The following is a 27171-nucleotide window of genomic DNA, read 5'->3' as shown; positions in this document are numbered from 1 at the left end:
GCACAAAGGCGAGATAATAGAGAAATACAGGCATCACAGGAGCACCGTTGCCATGGAAATTACTAGAAGAGATTGCATGGTGATCAGATGGATGTGATCATGGTGGAGAGAATGACATCACTGCAAAAAAACAAGTCTGGGGTCAAAGGTGAAAAGTCAAAGTTCTTGGAGGAAGCTGATGAGTGGATGGCAACATCTAACTACAATTATGCGTTGCAAGTTTGAATACGGACTGTTTAAAGTTCCTATCTGTGTATGTGTGGGTGTGTTTTCATCAAGGACAAATATCAACACTGTCTTGGTCAGTGTGAGCCATCTTAACTTGGCGTTACTTTTTCAACCTGGTAGCATTTGTAGCAGTTGAATGGAATTTCTTGACAAAAACATTTAGTAGGTTTAGAAGCTGTATGTATTGGACAGATAAAACACACTGAACATAAACAAATAAAAGCTGCAGAAATTTCAAGAAACAGTCACTCATAAAACACTTTTATATTTCACAATACAAACAGCTGTCCATATGTCTGTTCAAAACTGCCTTTTTCCCAAAACAATTTTTCAGTTTTAGGTCATATTCTCCATCATTCAAATTTTTCAATGTTGTGTATTCTATATAATATACCGCTGACTGTTGTCTCAAGCTGTAATTGCCTCACACTATCATAGCATAATTTATCATTTAAATGACTACAGGCTACATGAAGAACTAATTTCACTGCGACTTCTGCCCTTAAGGATCTGTCACTGTGTGTTTCTTTCATGATTTATTTCCCTCTTGTCAACATAATCAGATTTACATCGCCTGTTCTTATCAAAATAAATTTGCTTTGGACTCTGCTGAAATTAAGTGAGATCATAAATGTAATACATTGTTTTCTTTTGACATACGAGTTGTTTTTTTGGCGAGGGTGGTCGTCGTCGCTTTGGAGGGTAAAAAAAATATGAAATGAAATGAGTAAGCCGATATTGACAATTTTTTATCTGACTTGGTTTTTCTCTTTCATACTCAAATGGATGGTGTGACTGATATTGAAGATATTGTCATATATCACTTTTTGACACAGAGCATTAATTTTTACAAACTAGGATACTTCGTTGCTGATATAATGGTTTAGAATTCACAGACAGCACTAATGCACAGACGTACGCAAACATCCGTTTCAACATCACAGAGTTTTTGAAGTCTTATCTGTTTAAACGGTTTAAATCGAAACTGCATGCGCACAATTTTTGCTAGCGTTTGTTGTGTGAGTAATGGGTGATATGAGTGGAGGAAGTACTTATAAAATTTCAATGTGTTATTTATTATAATTGATATTTAAAATTTTAAATACGTAATTCAAAATTATTTTTATCATAGAATTAGAAAATTATTCAAAATTTTTTTATCATAGAAGTTAAATGAAGACGTTGCTTGTGCATGTTTCATACACACTGGTAGTGTAAACACACCAAAGCATTATCTATGAAAACGTTACGAGGTGTGTTGATATGGGTTGACAAAGGTTGATGTTGGGGTTGATATTGAGTGATATGGAGTGAAATGGGTTGACAAAGGTTGATGTTGGGGTTGATATTGAGTGATATGGAGTGAAATGGGTTGACAAAGGTTGATATGGGTTGACATGTCATGATGTGGACTGACAGGCCTTGGGTTTGCTATATTTGAACACATGTGTTACATTGGCGACTCACTGGGTTTTATTTGGCAAAATAGGGAAACATTAGACACAATACACATGCAAGACAAAATTGACACAGTTATCATTTGAGTGAAAACTGGTTAACCCTTTGAGCGCCAAAGTCAGTTTTTGTTGTCTTTATAGAATATACCCAAGTCACATTTTTTCAGAATTTTGCCAAAATTTTGATAAAGAACTGCAGCAAATGAAATGTGATGTCCATTTGGTCAAAAATTATCAAAAAAATTCCCCTAAAATTCCTAAAAATTGGTAAAATGTTGCACTAAAATTTTGGTGGGAAAAATTACAGCTCTCAAAGGGTTAAACACAAATAATGCATATATTATAGATATACACAACAGCCAGGCAATAATGCTTATGAATGCTTTGTCCATAAGGTCTGAGCTTCTTCATTAAAGTTTAACACATAAACACCATTATCAAAGGTCATGACCTTTCAACACATTACAAATTTAAATAGTAAACTTTGACCCACAATGGTGATGCACAAGGGTGTGGTTTAGACGCAGTAGTGTTTCTATGATTTAGATACTTATCTCCCCTTTGGACAGAGAATTCACATTCAACAAGTTTGACAAGGCTGTGCTTGTGAAAACAATCAACAAAGGGTGAACTCTGGGTTTATTGGGTAAAAGAGGGGGAATATGCAAATTACAGGTCACAATGCCAACAGCTCCGTGTCAAGGATTGGGACAATCCAATAAATTAGTGCAAGGCAGATGCAGATATTGTTTTTATTTTGAGATATTGTTGTCCACTTTAAAGAGTCTAAAATCATTCAAAACTTCATTCTTTGACTGCCTTTTCTGGACATTTATCGGATTCGTCCCTAGAGCAAATGGGTACCACTTAAAAGCGTTATCTTTCCTTAAAACCATGGAAAAATTTGGGGTACAAAATGGCTGGATGGGTTAAAAAACTGTCAACCTTGGTGATTTTGATGCACACTCTAACCAATTCACTACCAAAAGTTTTTATCAGAGTCTGAGAACTACATGTACACCATATTCAAACGCTTTTGGGAAATTTTCAAATCTCCTGAAGATTCGTTAAAGTTCCATTTGGAGATTAGAAAGTTAAACACTGGTTTGCCATGGCATAAAAATAAAAAATAAATAAATAAATAAATAAATAATCAAATAATGATTTGTGAATGTCTTGGCGATGGTACTGAATGGGTCAAAGGGGCATCACATGACTTCATGCAAATTAATGACAACAAAATCACAACAAACACATGCTATGGGTGTAAATGCTTGTGTTATTTCATGCAAAGTAGATGAATTCCATGAGACGGTAAAATACAATTTATGAAGTTTGAAAAAATTCATTCGCTCTTCTTTCTGTCACCTGTATGATATGTTTTGCAAAACAGATAGACTGCAAAGAGTTCAGCAACAGAAGAAGACACAATGGGATAGGTGTAAAAATGGATTGATCTGGGATGTGAAGGATTTTCTAACAATATTTTTTTCACTTTGGATAAAATTATGAAGGAGATACATCTGCACTGTTACAAGAAGAAGAGAAAAGGCAGTTGTTAAAATGTTTTAGGCATGTTTTCAAAAGGATATTCTTCACTTTTGTTGTATATGTGATTGAGTACAAGCAATGACCAATATCAATATATGTATTCCTGGTGGCTTTATGGAAAATGTCTGATCGAAGAAAGATATCTAATCATGACAATTTTTGTTAGTGGCATGTAGGAATATGAGCTGATGCTGTTTGAAATTTAGGACAATCATAATTTAAGCTATGTTGCAACAAATGATGAGCTTAACTTTGACACAAGTGGAGATGGAAACGTGCAAGTGTCTGCTGCCCTCTACAGTTCAGTTCACAAATGTCACAGTTTCACTCAACCTAGCAGTTTTTAAGACTTCAGTATCAAAGCATATCTTACGCTATCCTTCCCTGTGTAAGCATACCTATGTGTGTGTGCTCTGAGCATAATATTGGGATGAAGGATTTACAAGAAACTGTTGAATTGCTACCCTCGGGCACAGAAATTCAAAGGTCAAATAAGGTCAAAATCACCAGAAATTCTGGGTGTTCATTAAAAATTTGTAAGATTTGGATAATGCTAAACATGGGATATCTCTCCTATTTTAACTTCATTTAACTTTCCATTTCAAAATACTAAAGTGTTTCAAGGGTCATTGAAGATATGAGGAAATGTGCATTCAAGATAATGCTGACATTATGTGGAATTTAGCAGTTCGCTGACCTAACACCTGTCTGGGAAATACAACATTGACCTTAGAAGACAGTTAAGTTTGAGAAGGAGTTGACAAATTGAGGAACCTTGTGTTGGGTTTTTTGACATATGCTGGGTAAAATGTATTAAAACATTCAATGTCATCATTCATTATTAATTGTGTGGATTGAAAATGCAAGACATTACACTGAGGGTGTGTAAGGAAGAATGGCAGACATGCCGGGACAGACCGGATAGGAATGTCTGACCCCGCCCCGTGCATGCAATGGAGGTTTTAGTCCAGGTGTGATAACAAAAGTGCATGCACGAACACAAAATTTACGTACTTTTGAACGAAAACATGCATTCAAAATTAAAACATAACGGCAGATGAGAAACTTAATCGACTGGCCATCAGTCAGCTGCTGGGAAGATCTCCAAATTACTGCATTTTCGCTTTGAAATTTAGGATTAGTGTTTTTTTATTTTGCAGCTTGCAGAGTTTCTAACGCTGATGTTGTGTTAGTGGAAACGGAAATAAAGGAATATCTAGAAAAAGAGACATGTATGCATGTGCTTATATGCGCACGCGCACACATACACACGAACACACACAAACACATAACACAGAGGAAAGTATGGTAGAATAGCTCTCTAGTCATAGTAAGTGATTGAAAACACAGACACCCCAAGGAGGTGGAAAATGAGAAAAGCAAGACTTAGTATGAAATGTCTGAGAAGAAACCCCATCACCCTACAGCGACAAAGACTTAGTGTAAGAGAGAGAGCATACATGTTTTTTCAAAGTCTGTCTTGTTTATTGTCAAGAAAATACACAGCAAGCTTTTCAAACATTGAAATGGACAGAGACCAGTCACCCATGATAAAATGTCCCGACAAGAGAACCATTGTGCGAAAGAAAAAGCCAGCTATTAAGGAGAGCGTAGGAGTGACTACCACCCAAGTTCTTGGCTGTTATAATCAGCATCTTAACGTCTACTGTTAGCTAGTAACTATCAAGAGCTACGCTTTAAGAGTTATGCATGCCTGTCCCATCACCACAGAGTGAAGTCCCTGTGCTCCTAGCAACCACATGGTGGCCATATTTGCACATTCATGCTTGTTGACACTTTCAGGTGAATTTCCCAATTGTGCTTTGCCAAACTCACATTGCAAACAAGCCACCCTCTTTCCCCGATGCAAAGCTGTTTATTCGCCCGACAGAGGCCCTCGCAAGCAGACATTAAGGGTATTCTATTTGGAGGTCTTCCCGAGAAGCAATATTTTTTTTTTCAGATTCTCAGAAGCAGCTGACTTTTGACGCAGATGGTTGCAACTACTGAATTATGTGGCTGATAACTATGAGGAACTGAAAGCTTGTTATCATTCCATGAACTCGTTATTTAAAAAAAGTGATCCAAAACAAATTGAAACCATGAACAATGCAGATGTACGCATTATAAGCAAGCATGCAAAATGTTAGTGGCATGAAAGTGCCTATGCAACGCTCTGCTACATTATGTCCCTTGTATGGGGGGAAATTATTCACAAACAAACATACTAGCAGCTTGTTGGTTTGTCATTTCTCTCCTCAAATGTGGTCTTTGGGATATGCTAGTTGGTTTTCACTGAGTGGTATTATGCATTAGCGCTGGATGTGAAAAGGAAAATTTAATGTACGGCCATGGATTCATCCCCCATTAGTTATCACCCACGTATCATCAGTAGCTGCTAACGAATCGGGCAAACCTTGTTGTGGAAGCTGAAGCTCGGCGGAACAGCTGGCTTCCCCTAGTGTGTTCACGGCTTTCACAGTGTACAATCCAATGTCCTCCAAATCGACCTCGTTGATCACCAGAGTGTGTCCTCCGTCGTTGTCCGAATAGAGCACAAATCTATCGTTTTTGGTAATTTGGTTCTCGTCCACGAACCAGGACACCTCCGGTTCGGGAGATCCTGTTACTTTGCAATCAAACTGGGCAACATGCCCTTTGTACAATTCCACGTCAACAATTTCAATAACAAATTTCGGAGGTTCCCCGACTTTCCGTCGCTTAATGTTATCGGTCTCAGTTGAGTTTTGATTATGGTCATACATTTCCAACGTTACAGGTAGACTCCGCCAATAGGAAACACTGACTTCTTCTATCGGAGACGTGGCCTTTTCCTCAGCCATTTGTATCTCCATGTGTATTGCCTTACTAGTAATTAAAGGTACCTCCATAACATCCGCTGCCATGGTACAAGATTGCAAATTTCCACAGGGGAAACCACTTTCTGGATTTTTTAAACTTAGAGAAGTTTTCAACGCACTGCACACACGTGCAGACGATAAGTGTTCGCCTAGGTCATGTGGAGTATTCGGCAGTGATCCAATCTGTAATATTCTCCTCTTGTGGCTTAGAGTGCCATAAATCTCGGCACAATGGCTCCGCTCTAAAAAATTCAGAGACATGTCTTCTAAAACAAACAGAAATCCGGGAATGAAAGGCTACAAAGGAATTGACAGCTGGCTTTGCCCAGAGTCAGGAATGAGAGAATGCATTGTGCCTTTCCGCAGAAATTTTTCAAATCCTCGTGTGAAGTTGTCAGTCCTTACTAAGTACCATTGGTACACTAAATATTCGTAACAGCACTCCCTGTGGTTTATATATATGCGTAATGAAGTAATTATGCAGGTTACCACACTATACCACAATAATGATAGCGGTGAGAATTTTCAAAGAAAATGATGGCAGAGGATAGGTCAAATATGCTGCGGAGTGTAGGAGTGTTTGAGTGTGAATGTGTGCGAGTGGAAGTCTGTGTGTGTGTGTGTGTGTGTGTGTATTGAGGTTTCTCGAATCACAATGCAGTTCCAGTCAATGTGCAATGACAGTGCAGCAGAACAAAAGAAACAGCAAACAACACAGTTTGTGATGTAGCACTGACACATTCCTCATTCATCGGGTGTGGTCTTTGAACATTCACACCTACCGTCATACCCTCATAAATATCACTTTGTTAAATGCACCCCCACTTTCTTTCAAAATCATGGCTTATTAACTTTCAATCCAACTTTTCACAAAATCACCAAAACAAATGTGTTCCACATCTTGATCTTCTAAAGTCGACAATCTCAACATTTTTCTTACCTTTTCGTTTTCTTTTTTCAGGGGAAAAATATACGAAAGGGCTTCTGGTTTGAGTAGACTAAATCATCATGTCAATACAAACACAAAACCACCACTGGATATCTAAATGGGCCAGTTTTGACACTGGTTGCTATGAAAACCCGAGAATGTTGATCCTGTAGGCATGTTATAGTTCAATTACAGTAAATGAGCATAATGGGCGCGGCCGGTTTAAAAGCTGAATGAGTAGACATATTTACATTTTTACAGGACAAGGGCAAAGATAAAGTGACATACTTTTACCTTGTGACAGCGGCCGACCTGAAAACTAAGTTACTTGACACGCCAAACCCACAGAGTTCACCATGTCAGACATAACACTGCAAAACTGTAAGTTGGGCCTTTTTTTTTTAAAGGAAAAAGGTGTCAAAGCTAGAAATACCATGGCAATGACCTTGCACAAACCTGGTCAGAGTTGGACTTACTACATGCACACAACTAATCAAGCTAGATATACTGGTAAAATTTTCAAACAAGTGGAAGTCATCCCCAAAGGATGTGAGAAAAATGGAATACACACCAAGATCTTTGAGTTGTTTATTGGTGTCTTCAGCTCCTGGGGCATTTTCTTTATCCTTCAGGAGTTCCTTGGCAAGATCTTTGAGGTTGTCAACTTTGCCGGTCTTGGCATCCAAGTCTTTCTGCAGTGCCTGTTGTGCGAACAGCAAAGAAATATGTGTTTTCGGCTGATAGTAATGTCATGTTTGCGGGGCAAGTATCAAAAATAAAACAGCCGCTGCTGTGTGAAGCAGTCGACCAGAACAGCTGTTCTGATAACGCAGTTCTGAGTCATCGAAAATTCAATTGAATTTAAGCGTATGTAAATCTAATTTGATGGCATTCGTTTCCTCTAATTCATCTCATTTTGTAGTTTACATTATGATCCTCACACCTCAAAACCTGACACTTGTGTGTCTGCGTTAACTTTTAAAATACGAATTCTGTCTCAAGTTTATGCAAATTTTTCTCTTGACCTTTAACCTCTCGCACTTAATGCCACATATCAAAGGTTATTTCACCTGTACTCAATGAGAACGCACAATTCAGAATTACAGTGATGGAGGATTCACTCTCTCCGCTGTTCCTCTGAAAGCCTTTTCTCCATTGGCTCTTTTATTTCCAAGTATCCAATCAGTCGGTGAAACACACAAAGTCATAACCAATCATGTAATCTTTGACATCTCACCTTTTGTTGTTTGAGTTGTTTCTTGACGTCCTCAGCTGACGTGGCCGGAGGCTCCTGCCCATCGATGCTGGCCTCCATTTCATCCATCCAGTCCATCAGCTCCTTCACTTCGTCGTTAAGACGATTTGATCTCTTCAAGTTGCTGTCCACTTCTTGCTCTCTATCTGCCAACTTGTCTTTGAGGTTGTCATAGCGATCGTTGATTTCATTCAGTTGTTTTTGCACTTCAGAAGTATCAGCTAGATAGACGACAGGGGGAAAAAAACACAGATTAGGAACACCGAGAAGAAAAGCGCATTTCTCCAAATGTTTACAATGACTTCTATTCACACGGAGTTAATACTTCTTCAGGCTCCAGTACAATTGTTTCTTTTGTACAGAGTTAAATTTTGAAAAAAAGTGGCAAATTCAGTGGTGAAATTGTAGGGTGTAATGGAATAACAGCTTGATGTTTTTGCATAAAATCATCAGACACTGATCATGACTGATATACAATACTAAAACAAAAATTTGTAAAATCAAGAACTCAAAAAAGGCATTAACATTCCAATGTTAGAGGTTTGAACCTATTTATTTCCCATTTTATGAATTTGAGGTTTTATCCTCCTTCTCATATTTCACAATTTGAGATTTCTTTCAGCAGGCTACACATACCATCTGGAGCGAATGGAGCGCTGTCAAGTTGATCAGAGCCACGTCTGCCTGGCTTCTTGTCAGGACTCAGAGGCACTTTTGGCAATATGGCTGCCTTTGACCGTCTCCTAGGAGACGCCAAGGGTGACGGTATCTCACTTTCCTTCATCAGAGCTTCTAGAGCGCTTCCGAGGTCATTGACATCCGCAATGTTTGGCTGGTACTCTCTGTGTTCTGCTTGCATGGGCTGTTGGCGGAATGCAAAAATTTCAATTTTTGAAAAATTTGATTCAAAATTCCCTATTTGATTTAAGTGCCATTATTCTTAATAGAATGCACCACTAAATCAATAAATTAAGAGATTGTGTAATTATGTAAATATAAAATTTATAGACCTCATTGCATTTATTTGAATGAACAAAGCCACGCTAAAATCATTTCTAATTTAATTAACATACCCTAACGTATTAATTTAAAAGGTCAGATCTGACAAGCATCAGTGCTCTGTAATGTTCCATATCAATAGTTTACATTGTAAATATCTGATTATTTTTAGATTTTGAGAGTCTATTTATCATGCTGACGTGTCTTCCGCACTACTTACGTGTACAAGACTACACATTATAAATATTGCACTAAATTTAGTAACGGTTTACGCGAAAAATCAGATGGGTCCAAAAACAAATAAATCATAAGAGATTGTTTAAAATATGCTACGGAGCAATATATACGCACATTTCATATTTAAATCAATTTGTGCATTGTTGCAAATTTATTCAAATGCAAATAACTGGATTTAATGACATGCAAATGAGTCATCCTACCTGCAGCTCTTTCAGCTGTTTCAGCAGCGTGTCCACATCCACTGCGACCGCTTCAAGGCGAATAACCCTGACTTCGATTTGCTCTAGCCAGACAATCACCGCCTTAGAAGCATCGTTGAATTTCTCATAGGCAGCCTGCTTGTCATCCAGTTGCTTTTGCCTGGAAGTAAATCACAAATTTGCATAGTCAAAATTTTTTTGGGTCCGCTGTAGCGAGAAAGGATGGTATTTTTTCCTTGGAAACTGATACTGTCCCCCCCCCCTTGCATGCATCGATGAAGCTGTACTTAAATTAAAAGGCCTTTTAAACAGCTGTTTTCAAAGGCAGCCCCAGGTACACACACTCTTAAAATAGATTTTCAGGGCAGTCATCCTAACACAATAATGCAGGTAGTTAAACGTTACAGCCTACAGTGTTCAACACAGACAAAAGAACACACAAACAATCGCAAATCCACCACGACATCAGTCATTTTTTAAAAAAGACCACACTATCAAAATTTTTCACACACCAACATTATATACAGATGTTTCTCTGCTCAACCATCAAATCAACATAGTGCATTTTGTTTAATTTTATTTTTCCATATTTTACATTTGATTGTGCTTTGGTCAATGATACTTTGGGGTCAACTTCCCTTTTAAGGGACCGAGTGCTCTAAATTTAAATTTGGGCGTGTTCGGGGTTTCAGATCATGACGAATATTTTGGTGTGCTGAAATTTGGAGGTCACGCAAAAGTGCAGCCAACCAAATAAAAATTTTATTTTCACAGCATGTCACCTGTCTACGTTTTCCTTTCTTGTTCTCCTCTCGTACAGTGACAAAGGTTCCTCATTTTATAAATGTGTAACTTTTATTCAATGGCCACAAACAATAAGGTTACTGAAGGTTTAAAAGAGCTTGTACTGTTGCCTATTTGACGGCCTAATTGACTCGTACTCAAGAGCTCTTCAAACTACTAAGAAATCGATGGCTCATATTTGTGAGTTGTAAGTTCGCCACTCAGCTGCTGGAGTACGTGTAGAACCAAAAGATTCCAGATTGATGAATATTTTGACGGATTTTGAATCACTGAAATCATAATTTCCCTCTTTTTTGTAATACTGGTAATGTAGCCACAATGAAAACACCTTGCATTTCAACATTTACTGACTACATTTTAACGCACAAACTCCAAAAGGTGTTTAAAATTATGGGTTAATAGGCCTAAGCCTGAATTTTTCAGCATGGCTTGTCCAGAGAATAAAGGGCAAAAAATGTCCAATTCTATTATTATTGAGAAAAGGTGATGAGTTGAAAGTTCAAAGGTTAGATGTCACACAGTATGTCCAAACTTGAATGTACACACCACTCAGATGACACTGTGACAGCGGATGTAAAACATACCTCTTATTCAGCAGATCTTCAAGGGCTTGCCAGTTCTTATTCACATTCTCCAGAACATCTTTGACTGGAGTAGTGTCAGCCAGCCTCTTGTCCTTCAAGATCTCATCCCCGAGCTTGCCGATTTCAAGGTGGTCTGGTCGGTGACTGTCGGTCTGGGTGGAGATTTCCTGAAAAACCAGAAACACGTACATGTTTTCAGTTTCTGATCCAAAACGCCATTATTCTGACTAAAGCTACAGCTAACCCTAAAACCTGTAAGGACTGACAACCAAGGGAAGTGAAAAATTCCTGCGTGGGCAAAGAATTTTTGACATACGCCATTTTGGCCGGCAGGAGAGTCTACACCGGTATTTGTACTTCAGGGCCTGACAGAATCAATGTACAGTTCTACAGTCAAACGAGCTGTGCAGGTTGCAGAGCACCGCCCCATGTATTCGCCACCTTTTTATTGGCAGTAATAAATAGCACAACCTTTGACCCCCATCTCTCAGCTGATACCCTCAAAATTGTTAAGGCGAAAATGGCACTGTTTTATCCGATCCCTATAGAAGTCAGTTTGTTGCTTGGCAACTGCTCACTGGACTATTTGACCGGTGACCTGATGGGTCAACGGGAACAAAGTCGGACAAATCATAGTTTCAGCACCTTTTGGGCATTCATGGCAGCATCATGCATCACTGAATAACATTTTAAACGGGAAGGGGTTAACAGGCCAGACCAAGGTAAACCTACGGTATCAAATCATCTTAGTGACCTGGCTTGACTGTGTCCTATCACTCAAGACTTTGTCAATAACACCTGCTCACCCAATGAAAACTTTTAGCCATTAACTTGTTAGCATTTACACATGCACCCACTTCAACATGTTGACATTTTTTTTCTTTCATTTCCCAATACGAAAAATTTTAAATGACTTCCACAGGCCATGCACTCAGTTAGTTGGAAGTTTTCCTCATATGATGAACCACTTGTGATTTGAAAAAATTTCTAAAAAGTGAGATTCTTGTTTTCTATGACCAAATATATAATCATGTTTTAAATTGACTTTCATCAATTCTAATACTGAAAATATTATTCTAGAATGACTGTCTTTAGATAGCACATTTGTTTGAAAACATTTTAACACAGCAAGATGGACGGGTGCTGTAAGGCACGGTATTTCCTGCTAAATTCAACGACTGCCAAAAAAATAAATGGTTATCATAGATAAAATACAGAACAAATAACAGCTACAAATTTGAATTTATGACATGTAGATAAGCATTTATCATTGGGATGCGGAAAGAATGTATGAAATTTTTGAGATTAAGTGAGTAAAGTTCAGCAAATGTAATCCCCGGTGATTGCATTATGATCACAACGTCATGAATAATTGATGGAGAACTTACCAACAGTCTGCTTCCCAGTGTGAGAAGCTCCATTGTCGTAAACTCCTTTGATTCCAGAGTCTCCACTGTTGGCAGCAGCCAGTCTTCCAGCTGATCTACCTTTTCCATGAAGTCGGCGAGTTTTCCCTGGACTTCTTCCAGATATCCTTGATGTTCTTTCGTCTTGTCTGTGACATCGGCAAATCTCTTGTTGAGACTGTCCACTTTGTCCTGGACTGTCTTGCTCACCGATGGTTCGCTGTCCTGAATCAACTTGGTTGCCGACTCATTGATTGAATCGATGCTGGGTTTGTGGTTGTTCACATCTGATTCCAAAACCTGCGACAGAAAGGAGCAATGTATTCAGCTATTCACACCAATGATCTATACCTTGGCGAGATTTAACAATCATTATCGCACACACGCCAGCAATAAGAGACATTTAATCTGGTACAATCACAAAAATTATCACACATGGTTTTTTTGACAACATCAAAACACCCCCTATCAAAGTTTAATGTAGATTTTACATGTTTGTATTTGTTTTCATTGGTATTAATAGTAAATAACTGAGGAAAGTACGATAGTAGGTAGATAGGTACAGTAGGTAAGTAAATAAATGAAGTAAACATGTAAATAAAATAAGTAAATAAGTAAACAAAAAAATTAACAAGCATATAAACAAACAAATAATAAGTTCATTTTTGTAGTAATTTATGACAAGGAAACGTACATATGTCAGAATCCATGTTTAACCCTTTGAGTGCTTTAATTTTTCCTACCAAAATTTTACTGCAACATTTTACCAATTTTTATGAACTTTTTCTGTAATTTTTTTGATAATTTTGGACCAAATGGACATCACATTTCATTGGCTACAGTTTTTCATCAAAATTTTGGCAAAAATCTGAACAATTTTGACTGGGGTACATTTTATAAAGGCGACAAAAGTTGACTTTGGCAATAAAAGGGTTAATATCAGTGTGAAAGTCAAGCAACCTTTTTCACATTTCAGTCATTGTATTCCATCCAAACTTGTCGCTTTGTGTATTTTAAAGAAGCTTTGCACTGATGTTGCCTAAGTCAACTGTTTGTCAACACTTGGCCAAGGTCAAGGCAATCTAGCTAAAGTCAATCATAAAGGAAACGTTCCACTTGAACGGCGTCCAGATACCACTGTAACTTCATTGTCACTTCCGTGTTAATCAAAGAGTGCCGACACTTTTTTATCTCAAGTGGGCAGACAATAGCTCATAGTTCTACATTTACGCTTTTGACCTTGCTGGCCACTTCAACCCGCCCCTGGCTGAAGCTGTTTGAAAATCTCCTGAAAAGCGTCTCCATTGTACATGTTCTGGATTTCGGAAACCTAAGTGGGGATTTAATCCGGCTTTGTAAACTCCCGTCAAACCAAGGCTTCGCCTTTTTTTCGAAATTATTTCAAGAATGCAAAGTCGAGTACCGCACCTAGGTACACCTTTCTTCGCATCCTTTAAAAGCTAAGCTAGCTTGCATAAAAAGTCCTGTGGCGTGGGAGACGTCAAGAGTGTGTTTCTCAGAAGCAAACGTGTCATTTAATCTACCAGGGTAACACTATATTTCATTTACTGAATTGTACAACTACAGAAAAAAAAATACGACATAAATTCTCAGTGCTTTTTTCTTTTGAAGCAATTAATCAACCATTCAAAAGGCGTTAGGTGAGCAAAAGCTGCGTCCAACGTGTTAGTTTTTAATTGAAAGGACTGACAAACATATTTCACCATTCTACGGTAGAGTGGGAAAAGCTCTCACAGGCTTTGTTAAAGGTTAATGACTTCGCGTTTTCGAGTCATGAAACAACAAAGATTTGTAGCAACACATTTACAAAAGGAGTCTAATCGGTGATCTACTATTTAATTCTACTAACAGCAATTTCTTTTGTTTTCTGCAAATGGGAGCAATGTAATTTGTTTACCTTCGTCTCATGTTGTTTTCCCAGGATTGACTCTTTCTTGGCATCGACCGGAGCGCTGACAACCTTATCCAGCTTCTTCTCGGCATCATCCAGCCACTTGAGCAGGTCCTCGATTCCGTCCTGAACACCTTGTGACTGGGTCAGCGCTGTCTGCAAGACGTTGCTACGATCAGATGCCTTCTTGATCAGATCTTTGTATTTGGTCTCAGTGTCATCTGAAAATTAAATATGGGAATTAAATCTGTCAGCCTTTTATGATACAAGTTATCTCAGGTTCAGATTTTCTGAAACAAAATTAACCTTCTTTATTCCCTATCATATTTTGCTCTTCTACAAACTTTTTAGGTGAGTGGTTTGGGTTTTGTTTTGAAAATTACAAGAAAAATTGCATGCTCATCATTTTGCCGAACAAATCACTGCTTTTCCACATATAGTTTAAGCAGATATTGGGCGCCATTTTGAATTTTGAACACAAATAAGTTACTTGTGAATTTGACTGTCTTATATTCAAAGTTACAATTTGCCCGGTGACTCAAAGAATTTTATTCTTGCTTAGAATGTAAAATGGGTGGGCTTTGTAGAGCAAACCAAGAGAATAATATTTTCAGTTTTGAGGTGTGTTACACCAATAAATCCTCTTGCGCAAGGGGTCTGCTTTTTTTAGATCCCTAGATTGGCTCAAGGACTGTACCCATTGTTATTTTCTACCTCACTGCCTCGGGGGCTATCTATTCAGACTGTTGTCAAAATTGGAAATTTTAGGCGAGCAGTCATGCGTCTCTAGCAATTACAGTTTATTGGGGGATCAATACAACATAACTTGCTGTGTAATGGCTTTAATTTACTGCCATCGTCTATGGTGCAGTGAACTGCCAAGACAAATTATATAAAGCCAATCTGGTGAAGGTGAAGAAGGAACATCATATGTCGACTTCATTTTTGCGCACCCAACATGAATAACATCATCCATTTTATCCAACAGATTCCACGTGTTCCAATTTCAACAGATTTTTAAATTCACCATTCAACTTGTTTCATATTTAACCTATTCATTGTGATTCCCTATAGACAGCTCCACATTCACCACTGATAGCAATTGGTTTGGGCCAAAACCATGGTGGTGAAAGGGTCATATACACTCTCTCATTCTGAAACATGCTAACCCTTTGAGTGTTGTAATTTTTGCCTCCAAAATTTGAGTGCAACATTTTACCAATTTTTATGAATTTTTTGCAGTTTTTTAGATAATTTTGGACCAAACGGACATCACATCTCGTTGTCTGAAGCTTTTTATCAAAATTTTAGCAGAAATCTGAAAAAAAATCGACTGGGCTAAATTTTATAAAGGTGACGAAAATTGACTTTGGCGTTCAAAGGGTTCATCAGATTTTCACTCACCACAAGTTCTCTGTACTTCATCCTTTCTGTCAGGCTGACTGTCAACGAGATCTTTTCCCGAGTCTTTGACTTTCTCAACATCTCTGGCATGGGCCGCAAGTTCGGCAGTCAGTGCCTATTGGGTAACAATAAAATGCGGAGTCATTCTCAATCTGTTTCTGAAAATATCTCCATCATCGAGGATGATAAATAGTTAAACATTGTCACGGTTGTGTAATGGTTCACCTTGGGTACAGATGTGTCCTTCACAAGACATTCTCAACAAGATTTATACTGTCATGTTTAAAACTTTTGTCATCCACATCACCCATTCTTGCCAACCATAAATAACTAAACTTCTATGAGGAACAAGGTGTCTAATAAAGGCCTGGAATTCGAAGCATTTTAACTTATTTCCTCACATAGAGGTCTCACTGGCTTTTGCAAATATACGGCTGTGTCACCATATGGAGGACAAAGGATCTCATGTCCAACATCACTCCAATAAAATCTAAGAAAGTATGTATTCTTTCCATGCTTTTAAATAACAGGCATTCTTTAACTGGTATTGTTGGTATAGTTATTCAACGATGCTAAAGTAGATCTGACAGATGTCTGAATTCTTTATTTAAGGTGTGTTGCATTGGTCATTTATGTTTTTTGTTTAATGCAAGAAATTTTAAAGTTGACAGAAAAATACTTGAAGTTAAACACATTGAAGTGAAATCATGAAGACAAGACTCATCAAACGAAAGTAAGTACCGTATCCTGACGATACCTGTATTAACCCTTTGAGTGCTGTAATTTTGCCAATCAAATTTTAGTGAAACATTTTACAAATTTTTATAAATTTTTTGGAAATATTTTTGATAATTTTGGACCAAATGGACATCACTTTTCATTGGCTACAGATTTTTATAAAAATTTTGGCAAAAAAACTGAAAAAAATTGACTGGACTATCTTTCACAAAAACAACAAAAATTGACTTTGGCACTCAAAGTAAATTAAAATTACCCAAGATGATACCAACCTTTGTTTTTTCAACTTGCTGCTGTACAGCTTTGGGTTCTGCGGCGACTGGCTCTTGCAACTGCTTTGTGAGTTCTGCTCCAGCCTGCTGTATCCACGGCAACACATTATCCAGGGACTCCTGGTATTTCTTCTGCTTGGCTGCGACCAGCTTGAGTTTGCCGCTGTGGGCTTTGCAGTCGGTTTTCAGCTTCTGGTAGCGTTCGTTGATGTCGTTGACGCGGTTGCGGACGATGTTGGTGTCGGGGTTTTCCGTGAAGGTCTTGGCAAATGACTTGGGCAGGTTGTTGGCTCGGAAGTCACTGATGCCAGTCTTGTATTCCTGTTTGGTTGAAACAACAGGGGGAAAATTTGTCAAATTATTCTTGCCTAGTTTTTGTAAAAAGTTTACACTTTCGTAAAATATACACTGGTAATGTTGAAAATTCATGAAAGATGTACTGAGATATTTATATGAGATGCGAGACTATTCAAAAGTTGCAAGGCCATAGTGAGGTTCTTATTTCTCTGACAGTATAATCACAACTCTTGCAGATTCAATGCATAGCAAAAGGAAGGTTCCTTAGCCAGATGACGGATGTAATGTTCATCTCTGAAACCATACCTTTGCATTTTCCATGAATTTCTGTCCGGACATATTGACAAATCTGAGCTCGGCCTTGTGACTAATGATGTCTTCGTCCAAGACCTGAAGCTTTTCCCGCTGGTCTTCCAATCGATTGATACCTCTCGGAATGTCCTTTGTGAATCTCTCCAGCGTCTCCTCCACCTGCTGGAGCCATTCCTCGAACGGAACGACCTCCTCGGTGAATTTCTCCAGCTCATCCGCGGAGGTGGTCAGCCTCTTCACCCGGGTCTCAGACTGCACGGTGAGGACTTCGTAGCGAGTGGACAGCTCGTCGATGTTCACCTGGAGTCTCTCTTTGTCATCTTCGGGTATCTTGTCTCCTTTGTTGTCGATTAGTTTCTGGGCGCTTCTCACAGACTGCTGGACTGGCTGCTGGTGACTGCTGATGTCATCTTGTATCGTCTGAAAGACAATGAAAAATAATTTTAATAAACGGCAATAAATGACACACTATAAATCCCTCTTTATCTAACATGGGTTCTCCTGTCCCACTGAATACAATAGGACTATACCAAAAGCATGGTAAGGAAAGGGTAAACACTTTTAGCTGAGAGTTTCAATGGGTAAATTTTTGTAAAGATGCAGAAAGCATGAAGTAAGTTATGCATCTAGTGATAACCTTTGAGCCTTCGCTTTGTACTTATTTGAAATGGTGCAAGAAATATTCATGTGTTCTCCACTTGGAGGTGTGAAAGCAAATATTTCCGCGGTGGGGAAAAAGTTTGTTTTTGCACTCAAAGACAAATAGAGATGTGAAAGGAACATACATAGAGTATTAATTGATTTCGAACTCAAATTAGCATACATGAAAAAAAGCACACACAAACTTTGTCAGAAATGTTGAAGTTTGGGGGAACGAATAATATTTACTGTAAATTTGTTGTGTTTTTAGATTCCTGATGAAGATTCCTGATGCAGATTCCCTGTGTGGAATCAAAACGTCGAAGTTTTAGAAATAAACTCTATTTTAGAACAGAGTCTTGTTTTTCATCCGCTGAATAATATTGTTTTGAAAATTCACATATTGGCCATTTCCCTAAGGAAACCTTAGTACCCATTCAGATTTTTGGACAACTGTTGATTTGCCATGGCAACTGAGAGGCTATCTGAGTAATTTTACTGATGGTTAACGAGGGCCAAAGGTTTACTGTGATGCATTGACAACATTTTTGTGGATGCTCTAGTTACTATTTATGGTAGCAAAGTGTGCTTTATCGTCGGTAAGCTATGAATTCCGGCTACGTCTGCATAAAACGTGGCGGACTTTAAAACATATGACGTAGTGGACATATGGTATCATGATATACAATGACTACAACCAATGAGTTGAAATAATTACACCAACTCCTGGTAGCAATCCATGAAACAATACGTGTCCTAAATTTACATATGGGATATTATTACAGGAAATTATAATTTCGTCACCTTTGCCACTAATTCTGATTTGAAGTCAGGGACGTTTTCAAATTCCAAAAGGCTGACTTTTATATGCACAAAAATTATAAATTAGAAAACAGGCATTTATAAACTGACTGTAGACACGTCCACACCAATTGAGAAAAAATTTGACAACATTTAAACAGCATTGGTCTCTGAAATGAATTCAGAGGCGAATGACATTAAAAATAAAGAGAGTTGCCTGCACTCGTTATTGTTAACAGTGAAAAGAATTTGAATCATAAATGTTGCATTTACTACACTGGCAGGGTGATATATTTTATTGTAATCCCTACATTTCAATCAATAATTACAAGAGTTAAGCTTTACAATGCAAGCTGAAAACACCATTAATCGGTCAAAGAGCAGTCACTTATTAAGTCTGTCTTCCTGAAGAAACATTTTTTTTCTTTTCAAGAGTGGAAAAGGTGTGTCTGTCTTGATGAGAGAAGTACCAGTGCCGACAAAGATTTTTTCAAACGCACTTAAACACACCCAGGCTGTTGGAAACCACCCGCAGGGTACAAAGTTCCTGCCACACTGATCCAACAAATCTTTCTTCAAGACGAGAACATGACACAATGAGAGCCACTTGGACTTTAGTTTGTATTATGAGACATACAAAGCAAAACTACTGGCCACTCAGCCAACCCTGATGGGTTGAAATGTCATGCGGGCGGAACTGTGCATAATACAGGTTCAGTACACTCGGAAGCCACTTTAAAATTCAAGGACTTTCAAGGACTTTTTTGGGTCAAAAATACCATTCCAAGGCACCATTTTTACCAGTTATATCATTTTCCATATCATTCTTATGATATCAAGACTGATCATCCTGTCATTTTAGAAAATTTGTGGGTGGGTTATCAATTTTTCAGGACTTTCAAGAACTCACTTTTGTTTTCAAGGACCTTCTCATGGACTTTGCAGGAGCATTTTAACATTCCAGGGCTTTAAAGAATTGTCTAGGAGCATACAAACCCTGAAACACCACCAGTACTGTAAGCAATTCTATAAGCTATTTAACCAGTGAAATGTAACATATCTCTCTCTATTCTCCACCACAGTAAATGTACAAACAATATTCAACAATGACTGGCATGGACACTACAATCTAAAATTTCAACATACTTCACACTGTCATCCTTTGTTGAAAAAAAGGTGTTGAAAACATGGACAATGGGAATGTATACATACAAGAACAATCATCACACAGCAGACAATAGACAAAAAAGGCCGACAACAATAGGGACATCTGTCATCGTTTTTGGATTATAACTTTATCTATGATCATGACACATTGCACTCAGGCACGTCACGCTATTTGGATATCAAAATGTACGAAGCGTATGGAACATACGCACTACTTGATGCTGAGGTTAATATTTCATACCACGGTGAGCGTCTATTGCTAGGCTTGTCAGTATCAGATACGCACTCCAACAAACTGCTTCCATGATGTCAGGTCATGACTAAATTTTTGATATGAATATACAGTAGATACAAGACATGTCCTATTTGAAAATAATCAACAATACAGATATAATGATTCATTTTTCGCTGGTGATACAGACAATGATTGACTGCTATTTAAACAAATGCACCATGTTGACTTGGTGGCATATTTTGTTCATGTCAAAGGAATAATACCTGGCAAGAGATTATTCAATAATTAATTCACACGGTGGACACAGGTTAAAGCTATATTATCCATCATCTGAACTCCTGTGACTTGTATCTGATAACAGCAATTCCAATCTCCGATATCGGTATCTGCCACTTCAAAATCTGACCCATATTGCTAAGTTACTCCACCCACCTAAGATAAAGCGAGCCCTTTGTTTTTTGCTCGTTCTTTGTTACTGTGAATCGAAAGATGCTTTTAAAAACCAAATATTTATTTCATCTGAGTGGGTCATTCCTTATTGTATTTGGTTAATATCTGCAATATCAAATTTGCCTCCTGATTGGCTACTTAAGGTCTTCTTGCAGAATTTTTGAGTTTTGCAGCCAATCAGCAAGCTTGTCATGTTTTGAGACATGTCAGCTCTACTTTACCTTGTTTTCTTTCAGTTGTTCTGTCAGCGGCTTCACAACTTCTTGCATGGGTTGCTGGAAGCCCAGTTTCTTCTCCGTGGCGATCACCCATTCCAACAGATCCTGGATAGCAATTGACTCTTCATTCAACCGCTTCTGAAGCGCATCCTGATATCAGAAATAAATCATAGCATACATATTTAATTTTTCAAATCATGAATTCAAAAAAACCCCACAGATTTAAGCATGCAAGCTACAGCAAAATAGTTATATATTTTTTATATAGTGTGGATGAAAAACAGTACTTCACTGGAGTGTTTTATTTTGACCAGACATAACAAAATGGCTTTGTAGTTTACACAAGCACCCTGAGATGAAATTTCCTCTGGTTGAATTTCAACAAATGTACGATTTGTTGTGACAAATTTTGTTTCTGTTTATTTTGTCTGACATATTACCTCCAGGCATAGACGTTACGTTTTATCAATATGTTTCTCTTCATTTTTTGTAGAGCTTTATAGTCATATTAAAAAATCACTGTTTTCATAATATACGCGTGTATGTATTCACATGTCACCTCCTGATATTTCTGTATTCATGAGATGTTTATTATGGTACGCTACATAATGGCGTACACAAACCAAATAGCACAATATATCTTGTGTACTGATGGTGCGTATTAAAATCATAACAATATAGATATGAGGCCATTAATTGCTCAATATTTATGTGAGTAAATATAAATTTGTAACAGTGAACAGAAAATGAATAGGCCTTTGTCTTTTAGCTGATCACCTTTTCAATGGTGAGAATTATTACAATAGCGGTGCTGTTGGTAGTTTTGTCATTGAGATGGTACATTTCAGTGAAGCCCTCACTACATGTATGTATGACAGGGCTATATATTTAACTCACCAAACATATTTGCATGTAAACCACATATGTTATTGGCTCTTTGTTGACTGAATGGTGTGTGTATGTCTGTACGTGTACGTCTGGCGTACAATGACCGACAAGGTTCCATTTCAATGGTGAGTGAATCATCATGACAAAAATAAAATTATCAAATATTCAGAAAATGGCGTGAAAGATGTGACTACTACAAAACAACCCGGCGACAGTGAAATATTTTATACAATATGGAATACCATGCGGCATTTGATGACAACGGACACAAACAAACGATTAGAGAATGCATGCACTTTCAAATTACTATCTCACAATAAAAACACAGAGGAAGAGTGTTCCAGTTTGACATTTTGCGTCTGAAAATAGAGCTGGTCACACAATTACCGGGTAGCAAACTACAAGGTTGCTGCACATATTCACGATATATGGATTTTTTCTGATCTATTGCTTCTGTGGCTATTGTAAAATTTGATATTTTTTTTGGTAATCTCGGAAAAAAATTTGTTCCATCGTCTGTGATCAGAATTTTTTGTGTGTGTGGACGATGGATGTAATTACAAGCGTCAGCATAATTTCATGTAAATTTCAAGGTGACAACACCTATGGACTGTCAGCGGTTTAAAAATACATGCCCAACTTGCCTTGAATTTAACACAAGCACATACAGCGCGTTTGGCCATGTTTAGTTAACAGCTGGGGATACAACCTACGATGTAACAGCCGACCGAAACAATATCATCCTGAGTACTCTATCCGCTGTGATCCTGGCTCCCTAAAATTTGCCTTCATCATGGCAAACGAAGATGAGTTTCCCCCGAAAGGTTACATCACAGTTTCTGCCTGTACCATTCCCCTGGGTGGTTACGTACGTTCAGCTGATGAAAGATGCGGGCAGCTGGCTCATGTGCTCTCAAATACACAGCACCACAATCATGAAAGTAATGACAATCTATGCTCCGATGCCCGCTCAAAGAACAATAGCGGGATACAATAAACAAACACCATCTGACTGACAAACACGGTGCAGTCTGCTGTGATGGTTGTTGGTTGACACTGTTTTCACGGAGCTGTTACATCTCTCTGTTTGCTACCCACAGCTGTGGTAGGGCCAATGTCATTCTCATCAAAATTCATGAAGACCAAATTATGTCATTGAAAAAAAAATATTAAGCCGTATTAACACTAATCTACATCTCAATCCACCAGCATCCACCAGAATTTTCTATTCTCAGCCTATCAGTACAAAATTAACTCTGCAGAATTACGATTTGCGCCTTACAAACAATCGTCCGTCCATTCATCTTTCATATCAAATAATTAATGTAAATAGGCCTTGGATTATGTCGTCATAGAAACACAGCAGGCCATGTACAATCAATATCAGAACTGCCTAATGTTGGCTATGATAAATCTTTTTGGACGTACAATTTTACAAAAAGATACAGACTATCCTTTATGAGCAGGCTTACAGGTTATAGATCCTACAATAAACTTTCAATCCTGACCAAAATGTCCTCTTTTACAATGACCATTTTGTGTGACTATAAATTCAGTCGATAGGGTGTGGTTTTGATGGAGACACACAGCAATTTCATTTTCTAAAATAATCACCTTCAAAACATCCTAGTTGACCTTAAACTTATTTTTGCATACTGTTTTTATCCACAGGTGTTGCATGTATTCTATCTTTATTCGGCCTGACATCACTGACCAAGGCAAAGTATGGCTGAGGCACTGAGAGCCAATTAACACCCAAAAATAACGCATGTATTAACATTGTAAAGGACAATATCAACCTAGTACCTGTACATTTCACCAATGACCCATCGTACATTAGGCTTTCCTATTGTGTGTGAATATTCAAATTTAATCATTTTTAATTGGCAGCTCTGTTACCTTGTAATCACATATTGAGATCAAAAGTATAAAGTGACTTCATCCCAAATTCTGGGAACGGTTATTCATCACAAGTGTTTGCACTGAGTTACAACGTGTTGGTCCCTCAAATATTAAACCATTTGTCTAAGCATCTGTCATGCCATTGAGTCCCTTCTGACAATCATTGATCAGATGCATGTACGTGTACTAATACTGATAGATTTTCACCATTTGTATGCCAGGCTGTCGATGATGGCTTTTTTTTTTCATCTCATACCGGTAACAGCTGCTGTCTGTCTGTGAGAAAGATGATGCATACCCTGACGGTTTTTTTCTAAAACAAGCAACTATGAAAGGATATTGTGATGTTTTAAATGATGGGAGTTGTACGCAACGTGATTATAGATTATGATTTGATAGTGTGTCACCCTTACTTCTCTTATGTAGTGAAATAGGGAAGCTTCTTTTTTTTTTGAGTACAGATTACAGAATTGTTTATTTACATGCACACAACTCTCAAATACTAATAACATTCGGGGTAAGGCCGCTGTAGTGAATTACGGTACCAAGTAGGCCATGATTGATATCAGGCAGACATTAGGGCCAGATATCAGCAGAGTACTGAAAACAAAACGCGTGCATGCCTCTCTGGCAATAATTTATACCAGACACCATGCATGCAACCCATGCACAAATCCTGGTGTTGGATATTGGCTGTGTGCCTAGTTACCGATATTTTGAACTGCTACACTTCACGCCATCCATTGACTTAGCAACCATGCTAACACTGTCAGTTTTTTAAAAGTCACCCCCTTGCTCAAACAGCCCTGAACGTGTCAAGACAAGCAATCCCGAGAACAGAGCCGACTACTATTAATAATATCAATTTTGTACTCCACAGGTGCCTGGAGTAGGCCAGGGCTATAAGGTTATGCAAATTTCATGACGGATAACCGTTTTTAAATCCTGGAGAGATCTTAACAATCATCACCTATTGTTGAATTCAAATTTTCAAGCTCCCAGCAACGCACCTGAGCTGATAAATTACATTCCCTGTACAGTTGTATGTACGGTTTCATTGATGATGTACATTTCATGAGCATCTTCAGATGGCATGATGATAAAAACATTATTGTTCTTTCTTCGGAAGTTATACCAATTAGAGTTGTAATCAGTCATGTACAGACATTTCGTCATAATTTCTACAATGAGAGAAAAACCAATATTATCATTTCTCACCTTATCTGCTTTCTCCTTTTCGAGCTGCGTGAGGGCAGTCTGCAGATCTTTGAGCCTGTCTTTGGATCTGTTTGTGACATCTTCAGATCCTTTCTTGAGGTCACCAACCTTTCCTTTCAGGTCGTCCTTCTGCTCCGGCGCCAGTTTTTCATCGTTGTCTGTCAGGAACTGCTCAGCTGCCTGGACGCTTTCGGTGATGGGAGTCTTGTGGGCGGTGATTTCTTCCACCAATGGCTGTGCGAGAAGGTGACACAGGTGTTCAGTTGTATGGTATGCAAATTGCCCATATATAAACCAAATCAATGCATAGGCTTGTAAGAATGGTATCTTCCACTGCATTGATCAACAAAAAAGTCTACTACATGGGTGTCTTTCGTAATAGTTGCAAACTTGAAACTTAGAGTTGTCAATGTAGGTTTATGTATGTTTATGACATTATAAAATTTTCAAGAAAAGTGCGCACCCACAATGAAGACAAAATGTATACTTGCATTTCATTATTTTAGATATTTGCAATTCCACAATACAAATGGAGATGGCATAAAATCACCTGACCAAATCAGCCATACTATCACCTCCAATATATCTGGCGACACCATGACAACAGATATAAGACAACTAATCTTATAGAACCTTCAACAAATTGGAAACATTGGGAGTTTTCCCTTTGCTTTCTGTACTATAAAAGTTCAAACGTTCTGATTAACTGTCCTAGATTCCACAGGCCAGTAACTCCCTCCAGGGAGTTTATCTCCGCATACCTTGTGTTCACTGAGTTGTTCAGTGACAACTTCCAGTTCACTGGCTACAGGCTCCTGAGAGTCGAGCCTCTGCTCTGTGTCCTTGACCCAGTCCAGGTTGGCCTGCACAGCTGTGGTCTTGTCCGTCAAGAGCGCCACCAGTGTCAGGGTTGAGTCCAACTCTTGTTGCCGGTCGTCCAGCATCTTGTGCAGTTTGCTGAACCTGTCGTTGACTGTGTTAACTTGTTTCATCACATCTGATGGTTCTGTAAAACATAGTCAGAACAACTTAACATCAACAAAGAAATTACCAAAATTCATGAATTCATGAAATATTTTTGAGGAAATTACAAATAATCCTCTAAAACAGTCAGAATATACACAAGCTTTGACAGATGCTGGTTAAATCATACCGAGGTTTCCAAAAAAATCTTGGAAAAGTTGGAGATGTTTCCGATAGTTAAAAGTTGGCTCACAACTCTATGACGAATTGACCATAATTGATATGGAATGGCTGAAAATGATGCATCTTTGAGTACAAAAGCTTTGAACCGATTATACAAAGCATATTTATGTCTTATTTTGAAATAATCAGCATACACCATCTTTGACCTGAGTACAAGCATGAGCTTTTCCACTTAGTATTTGTGATCTCTAAACAAGCAGTCCTGCAGTCTAGTTATCTAGTCCTGCACATATTCTTTATCATGTAAGTCCATCAGCACTCCTGAAATCTGTGAGACCAGTTACATGTTCATCAAATTCCCTAGTCTAAGCAAAATTAGTGGCAGTCCTGGCCCTGGGATCACTGACAAAATTTTTTGTTGGATAAAATTGATAATGCCTACCATGTAAGAAGTCACCAGGAACACCTTGATCAGACAGTCTCCTGACTCTCTTTCTCTCTTCTGGTTTCTTAGCAACCGCCTCATCTTCAGGTGCGATAATGTCTGCGCTGCGTTTTGGTTTCCTGACAGGTGACGTGGGCACGGCCTCTTCCTTTGGCATGGTCAGGGACTCCAGCTCATAGCCAAGTTCAGTGACAGTCTCAATGTCGGGTCTCAGATCCTCAAGTTCAAGTTTGATTGGCTGCAGGGGAATTGTACATTACCATAATAAGAATTATGAATGAGTGTAATACGTGTACTGTACTAGATGCAACTGGTTTGCAGTGCTTTTGACCTTTGTTGACCTGACAATGTCACTCCTGATACTCTACTTGATCAGATAATGCCAAACATTGGAGAGGTCTTTATTTTCAGTGGTAGGTTGAACTGTGTTACTGGCAATCCTTCAAAGGGCAAAACAGTTTCTTTTCTGATTTTGGTGCAGAAATCATTCTCTGTTCCAATTCTGAAGCCTTAAAGCTTTTCTTGCCAGTGAACTTCTATCTCAGTACACCATTCAACAGAACTGGGAAACAGTTCATTTAGCAGGATTTACTCTGTTCTCGTTCCATTCTGGC

The 27171-nt window shown here is 38.3% G+C and overlaps 1 protein-coding gene across 1 annotated transcript in view; it reads right to left on the bottom strand.

Annotated features, from left to right (window-relative positions):
- LOC139133137 (microtubule-actin cross-linking factor 1-like) overlaps window positions 1-27171 on the bottom strand; it is a 92358-nt gene that overhangs the window by 47984 nt on the left and 17203 nt on the right. The window contains 14 exon segments of the mRNA XM_070699558.1: window positions 7597-7726; window positions 8263-8501; window positions 8917-9142; window positions 9720-9879; window positions 11108-11274; window positions 12496-12813; window positions 14432-14646; window positions 15830-15944; window positions 16840-17160; window positions 17443-17868; window positions 20962-21108; window positions 24967-25200; window positions 25728-25972; window positions 26555-26795. Of these exon segments, the coding sequence (XP_070555659.1) occupies window positions 7597-7726; window positions 8263-8501; window positions 8917-9142; window positions 9720-9879; window positions 11108-11274; window positions 12496-12813; window positions 14432-14646; window positions 15830-15944; window positions 16840-17160; window positions 17443-17868; window positions 20962-21108; window positions 24967-25200; window positions 25728-25972; window positions 26555-26795 (3184 nt within the window).

This window comes from Ptychodera flava, chromosome 5 (assembly GCF_041260155.1).
Source record: "Ptychodera flava strain L36383 chromosome 5, AS_Pfla_20210202, whole genome shotgun sequence".
Lineage (NCBI taxonomy): Eukaryota > Metazoa > Hemichordata > Enteropneusta > Ptychoderidae > Ptychodera > Ptychodera flava.
Note: the sequence above shows the minus strand (reverse complement) of the source record. Positions and strands in the feature narration are given on the sequence as shown.